At 42.2% G+C, this 23,693-nt stretch overlaps 2 protein-coding genes across 47 annotated transcripts in view; both read right to left on the reverse strand.

Annotated features, from left to right (window-relative positions):
- Positions 1-195, reverse strand: part of LOC127578644 (fibrillin-2-like) — a 168,583-nt gene extending 168,388 nt beyond the window's left edge. For all 45 annotated transcript variants that reach the window (XM_052030845.1, XM_052030858.1, XM_052030870.1 and 42 more), the window contains exon 1: positions 92-195. In XM_052030845.1, the coding sequence (XP_051886805.1) occupies positions 92-164 (73 nt within the window). In that variant the 5' untranslated portion in view covers positions 165-195. The remainder of the gene's footprint in view (positions 1-91) is intronic.
- A 12,110-nt stretch (positions 196-12,305) lies between these two features.
- Positions 12,306-23,693, reverse strand: part of svopl (SVOP-like) — a 97,862-nt gene continuing 86,474 nt past the window's right edge. Inside the window, exons 12-15 of one of the 2 annotated variants that reach the window (XM_052030521.1) lie at positions 20,814-20,895; positions 16,457-16,546; positions 15,580-15,693; positions 12,306-14,601 (exon numbers count right to left, since the gene is read on the reverse strand). In XM_052030521.1, the coding sequence (XP_051886481.1) occupies positions 14,578-14,601; positions 15,580-15,693; positions 16,457-16,546; positions 20,814-20,895 (310 nt within the window). In that variant the 3' untranslated portion in view covers positions 12,306-14,577. The remainder of the gene's footprint in view (positions 14,602-15,579; positions 15,694-16,456; positions 16,547-20,813; positions 20,896-23,693) is intronic. The other variant, XM_052030520.1, reaches the window with a different exon arrangement.

Consider the following 23,693-nt stretch of genomic DNA (forward strand, 5'->3'; position numbering starts at 1 on the left):
GAGCCTACTATGTCCTGCTTTACACATTTCCAATAGCTGCAGTTTAAGATCCTGCAAAATATAAACACATGAATATAGGTTGTGTCCTCACCACAGAGAGCAGCCACATCAGCCAGTGCCCAAACCATGGACAGCAAACAGAACTCAATGCTTAACAAAGCCATTTGATCTTCCTCCAAACATGTCTCACCAAGTACTGACGTTTGGAATAGGGGTTTCCCTTGGCTTTTTATAAACACAATTATCTATTCCTGATTGTCACGCCCCTTTTCAATATTCAATGTGTCATTGTGAAAAGGGGTGGGTCTTGCCAATTGCATGTGAAGCAAATAAAACAAAATTCAAAATGAAATGTCAGATTCTCAGCAGCAAGCTAAAACAACGAATTTCAGCTTCATTTGGAGCTTGAGCAGTGGAGAAATAAAAGTACCTCAACAAACAAATTCTACCAGTGAATTAAGTTAGTCTTGCATCTCTGGGTCTATCTACTTGTTTTGCAGGTCACTTTTTAAACAGAGCCGTTGATCACTGTGTAACACAAAGGAGTTCATTCAAGGTAATCCCCCCTCACCCCACCCATTCTTAACATCTATAAGGCCACCACAGTAATCAGGTAACCCTAATGACGATTATGGGATTTAATTGCATAAATAGCCATCCTGCAGTAATAAAACAAAACCCTATTATTTGAGAAAGGCACAAAGCCAGGAGCATTTGTCAGCAATACGTCTCCACGAACCTTCTTCAACATCATCTCTGCGATGGCTATAGTTGGGGATCCAAAAGAAACATTGCTTCTGTTGGCTAATTTGCAGTTAAATACAAAACAAGCACAGCTTGGGATCACACATGGAAAACAGACAGAAGTAATCTTTTCAAATTGATCTGTAATCTTCCTATGACAAGAAAGACTTGCACATATCTCAGCCTCCATTTTCCCTCTTCAACCAGCAAAGTAATTTTGAAGCATTGTTATTTAGGAAACGCAGCAGACAATTTCCACATGGCAGCAAACAAAACTCGTACTAATCTTTTTTTAACCAGTTGTTTGAGGTTCAATTATTGGTCAGAACCTCAGGGATAACAGTGGTGCCTTGGGATCTTTTACATAATAACATAAGAAACAGAGCTTTTGTGCAGAACACAGGAATGACCAGACAGTGCTAATGATGATTACTGTATTTAATTGTTAAAACTTGCCACCCCTGTAGTAATCAAAGAAAAATACCCATCACTTTAAAGAGACAGAAAGTCAGGAGCGTCTGTTAGCAATAACTGTCCAAGGATCCTGAGCACCTCCTAGTCCATTCAATAAAGTCATGGCTGAACTTTGACCTCGGCGCCTATTTCCTACACTAACCACATGGCCCTTGATTCCCTTCATATCTAAAATACCAACTTTTGCTTTGAATAAACTCAAGAACCAAACTTCCACAGCTCTCTTGGGAGAGAATTCCAAAGGTTCACTATACGCTGGGTGAGGAGGTGTTCTCTTATCTCTGTGCTGAATGGTCGACTCCTTATTTTAGGGACCGTGGTCCTTGGTTCTGAAAAAGAGAAACTCCATGTTTATCCTGTCAGACATTTCAATGAAATCATCTCTCATTCTTCTAAACTTGAGAGAATATTTGCCCAGAGTTTAATCTGTATGATAAGTCTGCCATCCCAGGAATCAAATTGCTGAACCTTCACTGCACCCTCTCTATTGTAAGTAGATCCTTCCTTAGGTAGGGAGATTAGACTTGTACGCAACATTCCAGGGCTCTGTATAGTCTCGGTATGACGTCTCACTCTTGTATTCTGATCTTCTTGCAATTACCTGCACCTCCCTTAATATCACCTACTGCATTCGGTGCTCCAAGTGTGGCCTCCTCTACATTGGGGAAACCAAACGCAGACTAGGTGACTATGCACTTGCTGAACCATTGGGATTTCTGAACAATTGGTTTACAGAATAGTCACGTTTAACTGCATTTATGGATCTGGCATCATTGTCACAACCAGCGTTAATTGCCCATTCCTAACTGCCCTTGAGAAAGTGGCGGTGAGCTGCTGCTTTCAACTGCTGAAGTCCTTCTGGTGAAGGTGTTCCCACAGTGCTGTTGGGAAGGAGTTCCAGGATTTAGACAATGAAGGTTTAGCGATATATTTCTATGTTAGGGTGGTGTGTTACCTTTTCCTTGTCCTTCTTGGTGGTAGAGGTCAGAGGAGCTGTCATAGTAATTTAAGTGAATTACTGCAGCGTGGCCCATTTGCTTACTAAATGATAAAATTTTGGATCTGATTTCACATCTTTAGCAGTTTAAACCTTGCAAACCAATTGTTCAGAAATCCCAATGGTTCAGCAAGTGGCTGATCCCTGAGGGTCTGATCCCTGGTGTTATACCTCCAAGCTGAGTCACATCTGTGTCTGCAGCCATGTGGCAATGGAAGTTCATTACTTTGCATTTCAAGGTTTTAATGATACCAGAAGATTCTATCTTGTGACATCACTCAGAGTAAGGAACGTTATAAAAGGCTTTCTAAAAATCCAAGGAGAGATGCCTACTGGATCTCCCCCATTCACTATCCTAGCGGGTACCTTACAAAGAGCAACTTTTTCAGGATTGCTTAATTTTTCAGATGCTCTTTTATGAATTTCTAATGAAGCCTTCTGTTCTGAGTGTTCAGAAAGAGCATGAATCCTTTAAGCACCCTCACCATTAAAGGCACCAGCTGATAACCCTGCAGTTCCCTGGCCTGCAGGTCATTTCTTTTATTGAGAACAGGAGAGAAGGAAAGCAAGAATGAAAGGTAAGATGAAACGAGCCTTTTTTTAAAGCATCCTTCATGACCTTGGTGCAATCTGAAGGAATGTATGTCCAATGAAGCATTTTTGAAATGTTGTCACTGTTGCATGGTCACCAATTCTTGGGACAACAGTGTCCAACAAGGTGCAACATAGACGAGGGATAAAAGTATTGGCCATGAATGGAACTCCTTTTCTCTTCGAGGAATATACCCTAAGAGAGCATTAATACCTCATCTGAAAATATACTTCCAACACTGAAGCACTCGTTCAGCTCTGGAGTGGAGTGCCAACCTCATTTATGGGTTCTCTGGGATAGGTTTTAACCTTCTGCATCATCAGTGGCTATCAGAGAGCCAAGGCTCAATGACACAATCTGAGGTGCCTCACAGTAGTATAATTAGACTAAAGGCTGACAACATATGAGAGGGAAAGGCATCAGCATTTGTGTCTAAAAGTGATTAAAGAGTTAAACTTTAGCAGCAGCATAAAGAAATGGAGATGTACGGAGAATTCTAGAGGAGTGTTTCTTTCAGACTAATGCTGATGTTCCAATCTCTGTAATGGATTCAGAAGTGACTCACATTCCCTTTTATTGTTACTTCCAAGCTATTAAACCATGGACTAAAAAGAATCATTTACCTAAGGAGTCAGTAGATGGTTAAATGCTTATTGGATAAGAAAGCTGATGGATAATGATCCAAATAAAATTATTTTACAGTCATCCTCTCAGAGATCTGTAACTGAGGATCATGGACACAGAGGGAATTCAACAAACTTAACAAAGCTTGAGTGTATCATTGGAGTTCAGTGGGGAACCACCCCTACAGAAATACTTTAATTAACCTTCTTGATTCATTTAATCGTGAAGGCACATTGAGTTGGCTGCCTTAACCTGCTGAGGATTTCCAGCATTTACTGTTTTTATTTCAGATTTCCAGCATCTGAAGTTTTTTTTCACATTTTCAGAAACGAGGGAAGTGCCTGGTATGATCTCCAGTTAGTTGACCTGAAGCAAGGCAGTGATGGGGTGTCATAATTAGCCTTCGTGTGCCCTTGAGGGAGGCAGAGGAAACACCCCTGCATGTCTGCTCCTGATCTCAATCAGCTGGAAATGCTGAGGTCGAGAATACGGGCTGCCCTTGAGTTACGAATGCCCGACTCACAGACACCCATACATAGGAACAAGCTCCCATATTATTAAATTCAAACGTCCGACATATGTGCTCTCCTCCCCACTTTCAGTAATTGGCCTTTCTTATTAATCTTATGTGCTTTTAATGCTATTTATTTCAATACTGTGGAGGTATGGTTACCACATTGAGTGGTTTTTGTGTATGTTCCAACTTACAGACAAAATCGACTTATAGACGTCTGTAAAAATGGAACCCGTATGTTATCCGGAGATGGCCTGTATAAGATTTTTTTTTCAGATTGGAGGATGGCAGAGAGTAGTCTTTTCCAGAGGTCAGTACTGGGACCTTTGCTTTTTCTGATAGACCTTACAGAGTTAGACCTGGGTGTGCAGGGTAAAATTCTCACATTTGCAGCTGGCACAAACCTTGGTAGCGTAGTAGATAATGAGAACAACAGTAATGGACCTCACAAAGACACAGACAGAAGGGATGAATGAAGAAAGTCTAAGGCAGAATGAATAAAGAGAAACATTATAGACTGAAGGACAGGAGCCAGAAGTTCTGACAGACAGTTTCAAACTTGAAACATTAACCCTGTTTCTCTTTCCACTGATGCTGTTTCCTGTATTTTCTGTTTTTTATTTCAGACTTCTAACATATGTAATTTTTTTTGATTTTCATAGTCTAAAGAACACAGCTTTAAAGGGTAGGCATGAACAGAGGGATTTGTGGGCCTAACTCTTTGCAAGTGGCAGGATGTGTCAAGGAAGTGAATCATATGGGATCTGGGACTCATAAACAGGGGTACAGAAAACAAAAGCAGGGCAGTGATATTAAACTTGTACAAAACACTGGAAGAATCTTAGCACTGAGGTAATGCATTTGGTTCTGGTTTAGCACTCTAAGAGGTTGCAGATACCAGAGTAGATGGAGTAAAGATTTACTAAAATGGCTCTGGAGTGATGGATTCCAGCTACAGTAAAACTTTGATAATCCACTATCCAATTGTTCAAAAATCTCGATGGCTTAGCATCTGGCGCATTCATTATGAAAAACACAATGATGCTGGAGGAACTCAGCAGGCCAGGCAGCATCTGTGGAGAAAAGCAGGCGGTCAACGTTTCGGGTCAGGACCCTTCTTCAGGACTGAAGGAAGGAAAAGGGGAAGCCCAATATATAGGAGGAAAAAGCAGAGCAGTGATAGGTGGACAAAAGAGGGGAGGCGGGGTGGGCACAGGGTGGTGATAGGTAGATGCAGGTAAGAGATAGTGATGGGCAGGTTCAGGGGAGGAGGGGAGAGCAGAACCACTGGGGGATGGATCAGGCCTCCTCCACTGCCAGGAGATTTCCAAGTGCACTAACGGCATGAGAATTGAATTCTCCCACTTTAAGTAATCCCCACCTTCCTTCCCCACAACTTCCCCACCCCTCCAACCATGCTTCTTCTCTTCTTCCCTCTCCTAGCCTCGCTTTCTTTTTTCTACCCTTTTGTTTTCCTTTCTCTCCTTACCTTTGAGCCATCATCACCCTTTTTCTGCCTAGATTCCAGCATCTGCAGTCTTTTATTTCTCTGGCTCATTCATCAGACTGGAGGGTGAGCCAGACTGACAGACTGCCAGCAAGGGTGATGTACGCTAGTGGTATTTGTTACTACAGCAGGTAAGCAACGCCTTCAGGAGAAAAGAGGAGAAAGAGGAGGCAAAGGAGAACAGACAACAGAAAGGAGAGCACCTCATATCACAGGAACATCCTTCAGCCTTCCTGTCTCCTCCAGCAGATACCCCAGCTGTAGAAATTGACCATCTCTAAATGGGTTCGGGGCTCTTTTTCCAACACAGAACCCAAACTCCGCACATTACTCCTCCTAGGAGTAGATCCCTGTCAGCAGTCCTATATGGATTGAACCTGATGTATATGGGTAAAATGATTGTCATGGAGATAATGGACCTTTCTTTATTGAGCACTGGTGTTCCATCTTTTTCATTTTCTATTGTAAACATTAACTACACATTTTAATCATCTTCCTTCATTATTCAAAAACTAGAGACTTTTCTGTATTTCCTCATTTCTATGACCATTGCATTGTGAAGAGCTGTCCAAGGATAGTTCTTTGCACTACCCAGTGTGTAGGGTGTTGACTGCAAAGTGTATTTGACTCAGTTCAAAATTCAATGATTAAACTCTTGTTGTTGACATCACAAATTCAATGGATACTGACATAGAACTGGGTGATGATCTAAGTCTTCCAATTGTAAAGAATCAATAACCATTGACTGGAGAGCAACTGGAGGAAGTTGTTATATTAGGAACAAGCCTGTCAATTACTGAGGCAATAATGCATCCAACTAGCTCAGTTGATGAATGCAATGTTTCATTGAACATTGAATATTACCGGTTCCATCCTAGGTCTTTCAATGATGAATTAATCCCAACCGGAATGCTGTTCTGGATGTCGCAACCGAGCATGTAAGGAGAAAATCAACCCAGATTCTCACCTGGGACAAGATGGCACCTGCCTGCAATTTGGTATTGGTATTGGTTTATTATTGTCACTTGTACCGAGGTACAGTGAAAAACTTGTCTTGCATACCGATCGTACAGGTCAATTCATTACACAGTGCAGTTACATTGAGTTGGTACAGAGTGCATTGAGATAGTACAGGTTAAAAAACAATAACAAAGTAAAGAGTCACAGCTACGGGGAAATGCATTGCAGGTAGACAATAAGGTGCAAGGCCACAACAAGGTAGATTGTGAGGTCAAGAGTCCATTCAATAGTTTATCACAGTGGGGTAGAAGCTGTCCTTGAGCCTGGTGGTATGTGCTCTCAGGGTCCTGTATCTTCTGTCTGATGGGAGAGGGGAGAAGAGAGAATGACCCAGGTGGGCGGGGTCTTTGACTATGTTGGCTGATTCACCAAGGCAGCGAGGTGTAGACAAGAGTCCATGGAGGGGAGGCTGGTTTCTGTGATGTGCTGGGCTGTGTCCACAACTCTCTGCAGTTTCTTGCAGTCCTGAGCAGAGCAGTTGACATACCAAGCCATGATGCATCCATATAGGATGCTTTCTATGGTGCATCGATAAAAGTTAGTGAGCGTCAAAGGGGACATGCCAAATTTCTTTAGCCTCCTGAGGAAGTAGAGGCGCTGGTGAGCTTTCTTGGCCGTGGCGTCTATGTGGTTGGACCAGGACAGGCTATTGGTGATGTTCACCCCAAGACACTTGAAGCTCTCAACCCTCTTGACCTCAGCACCATTGATGTAGAACCATTGTCATAGTGTTTCCAATTCCCTGATAACTAAACTTACCTATTATGACACAGACGGAAGCCATTTAGCCCAATGAGTTTATCCCAGCTCCTAGCAGAGTAATCCCTTTCCTCCTCTTCTTATTTTCCTGCGCTCCTGCAACTTTTTGTCCCTCACATACCCATCAACTACTCTGTCACTTTTTTTTGGCGTTTATCTATGTTGAGGGGTGACTTACAAGAGCCAATTAACTTACCAGCACATCTTTGGGACATGGATGCTCATGAGGAGAAAATGCCGACCTTCATTCTCCCAGAAAATCGGCCATTTGAACCAGAGCTTATGGTGACATAAATGTAGTATTTGCAAGGAACTTAACGGAGGCATAAGGAAATAAAAATGCTTCAGCCTGATATTGATAATTGCTCATGGGACTGTACACACAGCAAGAGACAGTGAGGTAGATTTTCAATTGGCTAATAGGGTCTCCCAACTCTTGTTGGGCAAATACTTCATCAGCTCCCGCCTCAACAGGCTCAACACCCACACTGCTGGCATTTTTTCCTCCACACACCCATCCTCAGACCATTCTGCTTTTCCATCCTGGAAGCCAACAGACTCTCTATTCGTTCTTGACCAATAGCCTTCCCAACTCCAATAGTTTTATAACCGGGAAATGAAAGTCTTCAGAGTAAAATGTAAGAGTGAAATGCATAATATTCTCTTAACACCATGATATCTTTTCTCCCAGGTTTTTCATAACGGCACTTAGGAAATAAATCCTTCATTCTGTAAAATCAAGGCAGGTTGACAAACTGCTGGGTACCTGAGAGCAAAATTGACATCGCAGTGCAGTTCACATTTATTTCTCAAATGTTCTTATGGAGGCCAATCTGCCCACTGAATCTGTGCTATTCTCAGTCCTGCTCCCGCAACTATTTCCCAATAAGCTATTCTCTCTCAACTCCCTCCTGATTCTCCTGACCCCCATCTACATTAGGGAGTAATATACAGTAGCCAGTTAACCTACTGATCAGCATGTTATTGGGATGTGAGAGGAAACACGTGGTCACAAGAAGAACTTGCAAACTTCACATAGACTGGCCCGAGGTCAGAATTGAACCTGGGTTACTCGAGCTGTGCAGTGGCAGCACTCCTGTGTCACACTGCCACCATGTAAGTTTTATTTCTACTGCCTTGATGTACCCACAGCCTGAACAATAAATTCAACACAAGCAGCGAGGTTTGAATAACAGTGTTCTGATTCAGTGTTCTGGAACTTAGTTAGGCCAGGCAGAAGAACATTAATGTTAATAATTAATAATAATCATGAAAGTTGCACCATGGATGATATTTAAACTACTGTAAATCAGCCAGAAAGCACCAGGATGTCTCATTGCTCAGTGTTCAAGGTATAAATCATTACCATATAGATAAAATCAGTGAGTTGTCTTTGGAGTTATTCTGCAATTACTTCTGCGAACTAAACTACCACTCTCCCTGGGCAATGATTGCATCCCATAATTTTTCAGTTCATTCACTTTCAAAGTTCGTGAGACAATTATAAGGCTTACGTGTGTGCCCAAGACAGTAATTGACCAAGATATCCTGACAGGAAAATGGAACTGGTGATAAACATTTGGGAAAGTTGTCAGGGTCACTCAGAATTCCGACGTGCCTTGCGAAGGAGTGTGCTTGTGACATTGACACAATTCCTAGGCTTTGCAGACCCTCGCATGAACGAGGATCTCTCAGGACCAAGGTGATCGTGTTTTATCTCTTTCTTCAATCTGCACAAGGTCAGTGCACCTCCACGTGGACATTATCTCCTTTGCAAACAGAAGATTCCTTCTCTTTTCCAATGTGCATTATCCAGATAGAGCTCATACAGTGTGACTACTAAATCTATTTGGATAAAATAAATTGTAACACTTACATATTACTAGTAAGATCTGGACATAATATTACCTGACTCTATTGTCATAATGAAGAGACTAATAAACTTGCCAGTTTCACATTTCTTTCTGGATACTATTTGGATTTCTGTCTGGACTGTGTGCTGGTGACTGATTAACATAGGGATGTTATTTTGTGAGACACCTATCCCAAACAAGTTGCTGATAGGGATGTCCTGTTAGGGGCAAGAGACTCAGCCATGGTCCCAGTGGTTAGATCACAGGGTGTTTGTGCTTAGCCTGTAATGGAGAGTCATTGAGAGATACAGCCAACATTGGGTTGAAGGGCCTGTTTCTCGGCTTAACTCTCAATGCGTCGACCATCAACCACCCATTTACATTAATCCTACATTAATCTAATTTTTTATTCTCCCCACATTCTCATCCTTTCCCCCTGTCCCCACAGTCCCACCTCCAGATTCTACCACTCACACATTGACAAAGGGCAATTGACAGTAATAGCCTGCATGCCTTTGGGGTGAGGGAGGAAAGTAGAGCACATGGAGGAAACCCACTTGATCACAGGGAGAACATGCAAACTCCACACAGACAGCACCCAAGGTCAGGATTGAACCTGGGTCTCTGGCGCTGTGAGGCAGCAGCTCTGCCATCTGCGCCACTGTGCTGCCCTGTCAATATTTAGTGTCTAGAACAATATGAAATAATTGTTGCTTGGGCGCAATACTGACAAGCAACTGTGGTACTCAACCTGCTCAGAGAGGGAGCAAGCAAGGAAATTAACAAAAAAGGTTTTTAGAGAAAAGCAAATATAGATCAGAGGAAAAGACTGATCAATCAGGTCCTCGAGGCTTTTCAATGATTCAAGTAGCACAGTTAGATTCGAAGCATGCTATGGATCTGGTAATACTGCTTTGTACATACTCCAAGGCCAATATATTCTGCCTGCAATCCGGCATCTGAGACTTATAGCAATTCTGAAAATGGAATCTGACCAAAGCACTGTGAAACTGAAGCTTAAATTGTTTTCAGACCCCCCCCACTAAAGGCCAATATTTTACTGACCTTTTTGATTGGTATTAGAACCGTTCAGATTTTGGTTGTTTTCATTTTTGAATCCCAAATATCTTTGCTCCTTCACAGTTCCTGGTTTCTCAGCATTTACAGCTCCTTGAGTCCAAGATGGATGACCTCACACTCCCCCACACTCACCTCCATATTCAAAAATTCTTCTGCTCCCTTTGTTGTCCAAATGATCACAGCTCCACCACTACTATTCTTCCTAATGGAGTGTCATTGACGAAATGAGACACACAACATAGGTCATATAAAAACAGTAAAAAGTGGATGTTGGACATCAGATAAGACACTGGAAATACTCAGCAAATCAGGAGGTTTCCAAGGAAAGAGAAAGAGTTAATGTTTCAGATCAGTGACCTTTCATCAGAACTCTGACTTTTATGTAATCTGCAAATTACCCTTCACTTGCTGACTGCCACAGGAGAGCTTGACTTTTCCATGATTTAGATCAAAGTTCTCCTTGACATAAATTTACCGATGTTGTTCAGTTCACCATTCCACATTCAGGCATAATAACAGAAAATGGTGGAAACACTCAACAGGTCAGGCAGCATCTATGGAAAGAGAAACAGTTAACATTTCAGGTTAGGATTCTTTATCAGTACTGCGGAAGTGAGAAACAAGATATATTTCTCTCTTTCCCAGTACTGATGAAGACTCCCAAACCTGCAACAATGAGTGTTTCTCCACAGACACTTCTTGAACTGCTGAGTGGTTCCAGCATTTTTTGTTTTTATTTCAGATTTCTAGCATCGGCAGTTTTTTGATTTCCACATTCAGGTTCCTGATCGACACTTCAGTTTAAATGATCCAATCAACATTACCTCATTGCCTTTAGCATCCCCTCACCGGAAACTCTCGATCCCGGACTCTGTGGACCAGCAAATAATTGTCAGCAAATACCGTAAAATTAGTAAACTCACAAAAGGTATGTTCCTCCAAAACTTAACAATTTTTGTTTTGTAAGAATTACCTTCGGAAGAAGAAAAATATAATCCTGATATCTGACTACTTTTTGTTTCCTGAGCAATTGTGGCATTAGGTCCTGTTACTTCTCTGCCTCTTTGTAATTATCAAATGTAATAAGTATAGTTATTAGATTTAGCAGGAATGGAATGATCTCATAGTGAAGCATTGATTGTTTTTCAGTCTATTCCACTGACAGGAGGGTGAGTGATAATTTATGACAGAACTAGAATGGGATGAGAAGGATTTTTCAATGCAGTAGCTTATTGCTATCTGGAATGCACTGTTTAAAGGGTAGTTGAATTCACTAGCTGGAGTACCATGTACCATTTGGGTCGTCTTGCTATAAGAAGGATGCGATTGCATTGGAGAGGATGCAGAGGAGATTCATTCATGAGGAGAGGATGGATGGGCTGGGTTTGGTTTTCTTGGAGGAGAGGAGGCTGAGGGAGTAGCTGACTGAGGTATCCAAAATTATGAGGGGTGTAGTTGAAGTAGAGAATGAGAAACTTCTTCCCATAGCAGAGGAGTCAAAGACCAGAGGGCTAGGCTAAGGTTAAGGGTGGGAGGTTTATAGGGGATCTAGGAAGGAATATTTTTCACCCAGAGGGTGGTTGGTATCTGGAATGTACCAACATGAGGGATTAGTGGAGGCGGAAACTTCCACAACAGAATACAAGTATCTACATTAGCATTTGAATTGCCAAAATTTAGAAGATTATGGATAAATGCTGGTAAATGGGATTAGTATGCTGGTATGGTGCCTGATGTTCAGCACGGACATGGTGGACCGAAGGGTTTCTTTCTCTGATGTATGACTCGATGGCTTCATGACTCTAGAAATGAATAAGTATCAGGAAAAGAAATATTTTCAGGGGAATGGGACTAGTTATGTAGCAACAGCATGGAGGTTTGAAGGAGAAAATGCATCATGTGATTGCAAATTGAAAGTATTGGGAAATAAATGTAGCAGGTGGAAACTTACAAACAGAAAAAGCCAAGTGATGGGTTTGAAGCTAGGAAAAAGACGCACAGTTCTACCTCAAAATTAATTTGCAATAAATTCAGCTGCAAGTTGGCAAGCAAAATCTAGCATAGCTAAAAACTATTCCTAATGCATTTAAGTTTCATATCAGAAAATAGGAATTTAACTTTCCAACATTTATATTCAATTATTAAAAGTTTATTGTAATCCAACGTTTATTATAAGACAATCAATACAAATGTGCCTACAAAATGGTGAAAATGACAAAACATTCCCAAGTGAAAGTAAACACAGACTTGTACTTGCAGTTTCTTGTAGACAACTGCATAATTATATTATCATGCGGTGAATGTACCATCCTGGGGAGGAAGGAATGACTCTGGACCTATGGTTTCTAAAATTCAATGGGGTTTATCTCGTCTCCTATCTGGGTCCACTGCAGACTCGTTGATAGAGGTCGCCATTCCTATTTTAAAGGATAATTCCCCTCGAGGGCTCTCCCATTACATAGATTGTGGGCCCACACATTCTAACTTTACTGTTAATTTATTTGACTGACTGAGAAATGGCAGGTTTGTCCTATGTAGAGAGATTGAATGGAATAGGTCAGCATTCTCTAGCGTTTAGGAGAGAGAGGAGATCTCATTTGAACTTACAAAGTTCTTACCAGGCTTGACAGGGTGAGACGTGTTTCCCCTGGTTGAAGAGTCCAGAACAACAGGTTACAGCCTTAGAATAAGGAGTCGGCTATTTAGGACTGAAATGAGGAGGAATTTCTTCACACAAGGGTGGTAAATGTTTGGAATTCTCTACCCTAAAGGGTTCTGGAGGCTCAGTCACTGAATTCATTCAAAGCAGATTTTGGTAGATATCTGTATACCAAGGAATCAAGGGATATGGGGCCAGTGCGAGAAGAGAGAGTTGAGATGGAAGGTCAGCTATGATCTTGATGATGGGTGAGCGGGCTAGAAGGGCTGGTGGCCTGCTCCTGCTCCCATTTCCTTTATTCTAATGTGGGTAGATTTCCTAACAAGATTTGAAGAATTTCTCAGAGACAGAACCCAGGCGTTGAATCAGCCCAATTGCAAAGCTGCTTTTTTACAACAAATGTTTAGAAATTATCTGTATGGATGGCATACAAACCTAAGTTTTTCACTGTTTCTCGGTACGTGTGACAATAATAAACCAATACTAATACCAAATTCAGACATTACCAGCAACACTGTGATGTGTAAGATCACTGTCTAGAACACAGTTAGTTTGAGTTGTATCATTTATAAGGATATAAGCAATGATGTACTGCTTTAGTAATATTGGACCAGTTTTAGTGAGAACGGTTCCTTTACAAAATCATTATAGACATTTCATGACAAAGAGCCCAGCCTTCTTATACTAGTAGCACCAAAATCAAAAACAGCAGAGGAAGGATGAATGGAATTAATTTGGACAGAAACTCCATGTTTTATAAGCCAGTGGGTTGTAGGAAGAAGTGAATACTCAGGGAAGCAAGGAGGTTCACAGTCTTGAGGTCTTGGAAAAAAAGATAATGAATTCTTGACTTCAACACAGCCAATGAAGCAGGAAGAGTAACATGTGCAAAGTATCCAGAACTTACGAGGAACAAAATGATCAACAGTGAACGAGTATGATCTTATCAACAAAATGGAGGGAATATGTTTGCAAGGGTGAAGGTCATGGCATAGTCTTCAAGAGCAGAGATGAAGGTGAACAGAAATGGGCAAGTTCATTACCAGAGGAATGGCCACATTGAAGACTAGTGATTACGTGTTAGGTAAATATAACTGTAGTGTGTTGAATAAATTAAGAGTTAACAACAATTCTCAGATATTGCAAGTGTAAATGCAACAAGACAATGTTCAGAGGATAAGCTTGATCAGCTTTCTCCAGGTTAAGAGGAATGTAAAGTTCAGGAGTAATAGAGATGGCAGTTGGAGATGGTACATAGTCAAGACCTGAGTGCAAAAGTGAAGGCACAAGAGAGCTGGGAGGGAAAACTTTCCTTGTTTAGTTTGTCTTCAATGTTTCACACGGTCTCACCCACCACTGATGCTAAGGTGTCACTTCCAGGAATTAGAAATAATTTTGTTTTTGAGGTTTTTTTTTGTTTTCATTTTATCCCATATTTTGTGGTGCAAGGTTAATTCCTGAGTGCAGACAATAGAACACAGTTCTTCCAGATCGCAGCCTTTCTCAATGCTCCTTCTCTGTCAAAGACCACTTATGATGATGGACATTTGAAGGATGTGAGACAAGGAGATGAAGTTTGAGTCAATGTTGTGTATGTGGTCCCTGGTGCAACGGTAATGAGAAAATGCCACGCCGTACATACAGTCCAGCAAACGACTTAACCTTTACTAGTGAAGCTATTGCAAAAAGTGCCAAGGATAAAGGTTATCCTTCTTCTGGTCCAACACACACTGAGTTCAGGACTGTATTCATAGTTATCCAGGAGATGGCTTGATCTCCTGTAAAATAAATGACACTGGTCATTAATGACGGCACCAACTTAAATGGAAAAATACAAAATCTTTTCTTAGCACCTTGCTAAGCATATAAATACTTTGGTGAGGCCCTCTCCAAGTACAGTCAGCATAATTTTCAAGGCTTATAGTCATAGAGTCACTCTGCACAGAAATAGGCCCTTCGGCCCAACAGGTCTGTGCCGACCAACATTTCCATCTTATCTCCACTCCGGCCTTACCTCGTGTATGGTTCAATCCACATCTCTGTTTTTATTCCTTCCAATCACAACTATTTTAATGCTTCTGCCTTGCACCCTTGTAAACTTCGCTCATCCAAAACTCTGCTGCTGGAATCCTAACTTGTCCCAATGGTCAGCACAGCTAGTAGACCCACTGCCTCACAGTGCCAGGGACCTGGGTTCGATCCTGACCTGAGGTGCTGCCTGTGTGGAGTTTGCATGTTCTCTCTGTGAATTTTCTCTGGGTGCTCCAGTGTCCTCCTACGTCCCAGAGATGTGCAGCTTGTAAGGTCAATTGGCCACTGCAAATTGCCTCAAGTGTGTAGGTGAGTGGTAGAATCCGGAGGGAGTTGATGAGATTGTGGGGAGAAACAAAAGTAAGATTGAGGTAGAATTAGTGTGATAATGAGTGGTCAATGGTCAGTACAGACTTAATGGGCTGAAGGGCCTGTTTCCGTTCTGCATCTCTCTGTGAATCCGGGGCTCAATTCACTCATTGCTTCCATGCTCATTGACCTACCCTTCAATGAAATATCTCTCTTTAAGCATTCCAAATCTTGTGTTCAGGTTCTTCTACCAACAGCCACCTCCAACTCTGTACATTCCTCTAACCCTACAGCTTTCCTTCATCATTGCGTTCCTCAGTTCTGGCCAATTAGGTCCGCCAGGTTTAGTCACTCTGCCGGCTCCACCTCCACCAATGACCATTCTGGATACATCAAGAAGCTGCTCAGAATCTCACCTGCATTGCTCGTCCTTTGGTCTCAATTGGAAGGGTGAAGGCCAAAATGGAACAAATAATGCACATAGCGCTGAACGAGCACAAGGCTGCAATAGGCCTTGTGGTTAGTAGGACCTGAAAGGGCAAAACAATACTAATTAGAGAGATTGCACTCACCAATCAATGATGTCTGAATGTCAGCATTAAGGAGACATGAAGGGTGATGGCTTTTGAACGAAATAGAAAGCCAGATATTGAAACCTGTCAAATTAATGCTGAAAATCAAAAAAGCTGGAAATACGAAATAAAAACAAAAAATGCTGGAAATGCTCAGCAGGTCAGGCAGCAGCTGTGGAGAGAGAAGCCGAGTTAATGTCTCAAGCCCGAGACCCCTTGTCGGAACTAGCGCCCATTTCTCATGATGATGGTATCTACTGTAACCTTTCAATTACCTCAAATACCTATAAAAAATTAAGCACAGGTCTCCCCCGGTCAACAAAAGAGTTACATTCCTAAATGACCTTCACTAAACAGGAGTAGCTTTGCACTATTTCCTATGGAGAAAGTTCAGTTTAGTTTCTCGTGCTGAGAAGATGGTGGTGGAGGAGGAGGAGGAGGGCACTGCACAAAGCTTTCTTTTTCTGGTTAGCAGTCATGATCGACATAAATAACTAAAATTAAAACACTCAGAAGCTGCTCAGAAGCTCACCTGCATTGCTCGTCCTTTGGTCTCAATTAAAACTAAAACACTCCAAACAAAGTAGAATTCCAATTTGATCCCATCTCAAAATTGGATAATTAGTTGATTGAATGAACGTGGAAAGTCAAGACAGGTTAAGGTCCAATGGTTTACCATGGGCCTTCCCAATAGCTTAAGACAGAATAACACACAGCTCACCTGTGCTATAAAGGGTGCAACCATTGCTCCAATCCGAGCCATTGAACTGCAGGATCCTAGTCCCAAGGATCGCATGATTGTGGGATAGACCTAGAATGCAGAAAGAAGCAACAGTTGTTGGAGTGTTCTTAGAAAAAATACATTTATGCACTCCATCTAGTTTAAGAGAGGAGATGACAGCCATAACCCCACCATCATTACAAAGAAGTCATTGTTCAAGCTCAGTAAGATTTCATATGATCTTTGTCTGATGTTTATCGAAGTTCCTATGCCGTCAATATTTCTTAAAAACTGTTGTGGTAGCCATTTTTGAATAAGGCTACAGCTGAGGATTTTTTTTCATTGCTACATATCACCTGAAATAATGGACTTCTATGTCATCCCAGTGTTCCTTGACATTTAATAAAAGATTCCAAGAGTAGAAGCGGCCCAGCAAGAATGGTGCACATGGGATTAAAATTAGACCATCTACCTTGTGGTCTGAGGTCACTGTTCCTGCTCAGTACCATTTCATCTTCACTGACCTTCAAGTCTACAGAGACTCTCACTGCAAAGGTCATTCTAAATTTAAAATTCATAGGCAAATGACATATTCTTTAACGTCCGGTCAGGGCCAGCCATGCACTATGGGAAACCCATTAGCTGAACCACAGTGGGAGGAGAAAAGGCCAAAGAAAGTTCTAAACAAACTACTTTAATCAGAACTCCCTGTCAACCGGAAGGATCAGGAGTTATAGAGTCATACAGCACAGAAACAAGCACTTCAGCCCACCACATCCACGCAGACCATCAACTACCTGTTTTTACTATTCCCATTCACCAACACTTACCATTACCTTCAAGGTGCTTGCCTAGATAATTCTTACACATGGTGGGGGTACCTGCCTCCACCACCCTGCAGGGATTTCATATCGGATTCCAACTATCCTCTGGGTGAAACAATTCTGACTCAGATTCCCTCTTACACTTTACCTTAATCCCATGCTCTCTACTTTTAGACACCTCTGCAATGGGGAGATGTTTCCTGCTATCTACCCTATCTATGCCCTTGTAATTTTGTATACCTCTCAGCTCCCTCCACTCCAAGTAAAACAAACCCAGTCGATCCAATCTCTCCTCATAAATGAAATGTTCCATCCCAGGAAACATCCTGGTGAATCTTCTCTAAATTACATCCTTCCTATAGTTCTCCCTGTAAGGCCCCATAGGAATGTTTGAAGGAAGTGCAGGTTAGAGATGAGGTTTTGAAACTCCATTCTCTCCCCCGGCTGGGCATCGCTGAGCTTACCCCAATATGCCAATGTTCAAACGTTTAATGCAGATGAGACCAAACTTTAATGATTGGAGAGATCAGTTCAAGGCTCAATCCTCCCTCTGCTTCACCCAACAGTGACACCAAACTTCTGTCCGTTCTTGTTGGACCTTCACCCCATGGACCAAGGTGCCCCTTGCGCCTAGTCACCAGGTGCAACCACTGTTGCTGTTGTTGAACTGCTGTTCAGCCTAAGCTGGCCAGCGGACGGGACTCTGGGAGAAGTTGTGGAACTGAGCCCAGATATTAAGTTGCCATGTCTCTACATCACAGGGTCCACTGCCCACAAGTGGTGTCTCATGTGGTGACCACACAGCATCTCATCCTAGTCAAGGCTATTGCATCTGCATCCATGGTACATTAATAAATTCATGGACAAAAAGAAATCTAATGAGCTGGCCAGTTTGACAACCTCGGCCGTGAACACATCACCAGATCTTTTAGAGACACAAGAGACTGCAGATGCTGGAATCCGGAGCAACACACAAAAACGCTGGAGGAACTCAACGGGTCAGGCAGCATCCCTGGAGGGAAATGAGCAGTCAACGTTTTGGGTTGAGACCCTTCACCTGGACTGAATGTTCAGACTTTTAGAGTCCCAATTATTTGCCAGATCACTTTATCATTCTGTGAGGAGAGTGGTAGCATCAGGACATTATGGCGGGAGTAAATGAGCACTCTGCCTCCCTCCAGGTTCTCCCAATTTTTAATTCAATCCTTGCATCAGCATGAAACAGTGGCTTACTACATATCCTTAACACAAAGGGCTGCTTGTCATTTAATTGACACAAAGGAGAACAGTCACCTTACAGAGTCGCATGGTTTCCTCCTGTTTCATCTATATTAAATTCTCGACCAAGAACAAGGTGGAGTGGTACCCATCCCAACCTTACAATCTCTTGTCAGACCCACAGCAAAAGGGAGAGTCAGCCAGAACTTAATTAAGATGAATACGCAACTGTTTAAATTTTGCCCAAGGGTCGGGTTCAGATCATTAATCCAAAGTCTCCCTTACACTTTGTGGACTTCTGCAATTTAGACGAAGGTCAAGTGTGCTTAAATATAGTCTGAGAGAAAGAGAGACAGAGAGGTATAGAGACAGAGAGACAAAGACAGAGAGGTAGAGAGCGATACAGAGCAAGAGAGAAAGGTAGAGTCAGAGAGAGAGAAATAAAGTTAGAGAAAGACATAGAGTGTAAGAGGTACAGAGAGAGGGAGAGGGATAGACATAGAGAGAGAGATAGAGATGCAAAGAGACATAGATGGAGATACAGAGAGAGAGAAGCATGGAGATACAGAGAGATAGAGAGAAGAACATAGAGAAGCAAAAAGTGAGATAGAAGGACAGTCAGACAGCAAGAGGGAGAGAGAAAGAGAGATAGAAAGAAACACGGAGAGATGGAGATACAGAAAGAGATAGAGAGAGAAAGAGTGAGAGAGATTCATTGCATTCACTGGATAGAACAATAAATAACTGCAGAACACATAGCGCTTAAGTTCTGCTGACCTTGATCAGGCTGAACCACATCTTGTTTTTCATGACTTGCTGCAGTGTTGACATTTGAAGACAAATTCACCAAATCCATGATCCCAGCAGAAGTGGGACCACAAGCTTTGCAATGGGGATTATGGCCATATCTCCAGCCTGCATTCCCTTTGAACATTGCTCTGTGATGACTTGCATTTGCACTGAATTTTCCCAATGACCTCAAGGTAGAACAGCAATCATTAACTTTATTTTAAAAAGGCAGAATTCCTTCTGCAAACAGGACAAACTCAGACATGAATGAAACTAGAATCGTGAGGGCTAATTTCAGCTGCTTCCATCCACCCGGTGCTGAAGTGGTCGGTAATTCTCAAGACTTGATTGGCACCCAGCACCTGAGTGGAATTGCTTAAAATTACCTCCGCCAAGATCTCTCACAGCCCAAGAGTCAGGGAAGGGCCAGTGAAACATGGGCTTCAGCAAGGCACATTTTTAGCAGAGCTGAAGGAGAAATAGGACACCTCAGAGTGAGTGCAAAAATGTCACAGAAAGCTAGTGGGAAGGGTTATTAATCATTTGAAGTGAAGAATGGAATTCAAGCTGCTGCATTGTGGTAAATAGACAAGAGCTCTGATTGTACCCAGAGTGGTCGGAGTCTCAAACTATGACTATCTTAGGTTCTATTCTCAGAAATAAGTCCATAAAAAACATGGCAGTGATTTAACTCAAAGTAAGTCAGTTAGAGTGGGTGACACAGATGATGGTCCTCCCAGGTTACCATATCTAGAAGAACTTGCAAGTTTTTCATGTACAGGTAATTCTGCTATAACGCGTGTTTCTATAACACAAATTGGTTATAATGCAATTGATGGATTAGGAAACACTGTTTGCATTACGCAATTGATTATAGCACAAACACGATTGGGAAAACCTGTTTAAGTCTGTGCTTTGAAGGCAACTGCAGCCTGTTCTGCCAAACACAACCTTCTATAACAGAAGGTTTCTTAGGAACGTAACTATCGTGTTATAGCAGAACCTCCTGTATGTAGCAAGGAACATTTTATTGTTGACTGACATTAAACCTGAACCTCATGGTAGAACCTAAGTCCCTTGTAGGATGGACTACTCAGCAAGGGGTTCCGTAGCCGAGGAACATTTTTGGATTCCAGCCTCCCAGTCAACAAAGGCGGAAAATTCAGTTTCAGAGTGGGCCATGGTAGGATGTGAATGTTTCCATCTAGCTAGGCCAGAGCCACACTCTCTGGGCCACCATCCCTCATTATAGAACTCTGTTTTCAACCTGCTCCAAGGTTGTGACCCTCACTTCTTCCGGTATAGCCCCTCCGGTGTCACTTCATCATCAGGAATTTCCTGAAAAACTGGAAGGCAAGCCCAACAATTGGGATAAAATACAACAATAGGATTAATTTTGAGGCCTGTGTATTTTTTGCAATAAATAATGAGAAAGGACATGCAGGAAGACGTTATTCTTCCCTCCTTCGGCTGAGATAAAGCTAATGCCTGGTGTGTCATTACCATTAACAGTAGATGCCACTTACCTCTGCAGTGTAGATGTAGATGATACTGAAGTTAGCAGACACAAGGGCTCGAAGAATAAAAAGCAAAGTGGTCAACAATGCCCTAAGAGTGAAAAAAAGATTTGCATTCAGATGGTCTCATTCCTGGACTCAGCAATATCAAAGCCATACCCTACCCTTTATATACTTTTGACCTAATGGCATCATCGTAGGAAAGGCAACAACCAATTTTCACGCCACGTCCCAACAGGAAGCAATGTGGTGAGCAGTTTTTAATAATGTTGGTTGAAGGATAAATAGAAAAGATGGAATGGAGAGAATTTGTCTGCTTGACTTTAAATAGTGCAGTGAATCTTTTTTATTCAACTGAGAGGACAAGCAGTCTGTCAGCTTAATATGTCACATTCAATTACATGCTTGTGTCCCAGAATATTGGATATTCAGGGAACCAAGGGACATGGGGCTATGTTACAAGATCTTAGTAGATGGTGTAGGAGGCACGAGAGGGCAAACAGCCTAATCCTGCTTTTATTTATTCTATTCATGTTCTCAGTGCATAACCTACAAAATCAGGAGTTAGCATTTTTGGGTCAGGAAACTCTTTTAAACATACCATCAATTGAAGGTTTAGAATAGATGGAAACTGTGTTGTGAATGCTCAAGAGGTATGATCAAATTCTAGGCTGCAATGCACATGCTTGCCCCTAATTAATGCCACTCCTTGGGAAGTGCAGTCCTCCTACATATTGGCCCCAGACAGGACCTGGAGCGGTGCTTGAACCCACAACCTCAAGCAGCGAGGGGGATACCAAATGCGTCACGCTGTTTCCTATCAGGCCACTTGTGCACTCACTTGAAAGTTTCAACAGCACTTAAAATGAGATACTTGCAATTGCAGAATTAAAGAAATTTTAAAATCACAGAAAATTTACAACACAGGAGCCATGTGGCCCGTTGTCGCTGATGGAAAACCTAGCCAAACCCGTCCAACTTCCAGCTCTGGATGTCCAGGTCTGCTGGTCACGGCTCTTCAAAGACACATCAAAGTACTGTCTAAATGTGAAAGCTCTTTACAGTCCTCTTTTGCTGATCCACTTCTCAATCAGCCTGCCCCGTTAGAATTTATTCCTCTTTTATCTTTCTCCATTTTTATTCCCCTGCAGAGTCTAATTATCATGATCACTGTTGCAAAGGTTACCCTCCTACCGATATACTTCAGTCTCGGAAACTACCCCATCACCCAAATTCCCGTGGTGTTGTGCTTGCTCCAAAATTTTCTGCTGAATCCATTTTAGGAGTTCGATGGCCTTTATACCTTTCACACTGACTGAATCTCAATTAGCACTAGGGTAATGGAAATCCCCACTATTACTGTCACGGTGCTTTTGCACTTGTTAGATATGTGCTTACAAATTTGCTTTTCTATCTCCCTCAAACTGTTTGCAAGTCTATTGTACAGTCCCAACAGTGGAATTACCCCTATTTTGTTCACTAGTTCAGCCATGTAAACATGTGATGCTCTTTCTAATATCTCATTCCTTCTCACAGCTGTGATGGTTTAATTAACCAAGAGTACCACCAACCACCCCCACCCATCCACCAACCCCATCCTTGTTTATCCCAGAGAATGGTTAATTATTTTCCTGATGGCCTTTAGAGCAAGTGGTTTGGCATTAAGAAGAGAACTACTAAAATGGAAGGCAAAATCTGACAAGAACGTGAATCATGGGAACAGAATGAGCAGGGAATTTAATGTGCTTCTGGGATTAAGCATTGGGATCGTGTACTCTACTCTCCTGTCTCCTGATTCCTTAATAAAAGCTCCTGCTAAAGAGCAGCTACTGGTGTCACTTGTTCAACTAACATTTGGGCTGCAGAATTACTGGCATTTTTACTCAAGAGTGCCCACTAATGCTTGAGAGGCCATAGAACAGCCTGTTCCGATCAGCAGTCTGACTCTTTCATCATTCAAAAACATTGCCATAATTGAACCACCTCATTTTACCAAGTTTGCGATCAAAGGGGAGGCCATCAATCTGCCTACATTATGATCTCACATGTTGCCATCCGCTGATTGTCCTTAAAATCTCCGTGATAGCTATAATCAAAGATTTAAAAAAATGAAAGTTACCGAACATTTGATCTGTGGTGGGTATGCACAATGCACTGCTTGGATTAAGTTCTCAGATTAGGTTGTACCAGGAACAACAAAGGTACAGAAATGGACAGAATTGTGGTGAAGGGCAGGTGTGGAGGAGGGGAATCTGGATAATAGACAGCTAGGGTGAAGAGTAATAATGGACAGGTGTGAGGAAGGAATGGTTGGTAGATAACAGACAGATGTGGCGAGGGGAGGAATTCTGGATGAAGGCTAGAAACAGTGAAGCACAGATTCACTGTTAAAGCACAGATACAGAGAAGGAAGAGCTAATGGACAAAGGACAGGTGTGCTAGTGAAGGGGACTGTGAGTGAGGGCAGGCACGGTAGTGTAGCGGTTAGCGTAATGCTTTACAACGCCAGCGACCCGGGTTCAATTCCCGCCGCTGTCTGTCAGGAGTTTGTGCGTTCTCCCCGTGCGTCAGCGTGGGTTTCCTCCCACATTCCAAAGACGTACAAGTTAGGAAGTTGCGGGCGTGATATGTTGGCGCCGGAAGCGTGGCGACACTTGAGGGCTGCCTCCCAGAACACTCTACGCAAAAGATGCATTTCACTGTGTGTTTCAATGTACATGTGACTTATAAAGATACCTCATCTATCTTATCTAAAGGATGGGTACGGTGAAGGTATAGGACAGATATGCTGAAGGAAGGGGTTCAGGCTGAGAGATATATGCAGCCAAAGGAAGGTTTAAATGGGTGTTGTAGGTAGACAACAGAGTATGTGAAGGCAATGGAGGAGGG

The sequence above is a fragment of the Pristis pectinata genome, chromosome 15 (genome assembly GCF_009764475.1).
Source record: "Pristis pectinata isolate sPriPec2 chromosome 15, sPriPec2.1.pri, whole genome shotgun sequence".
NCBI classification, from domain to species: domain Eukaryota; kingdom Metazoa; phylum Chordata; class Chondrichthyes; order Rhinopristiformes; family Pristidae; genus Pristis; species Pristis pectinata.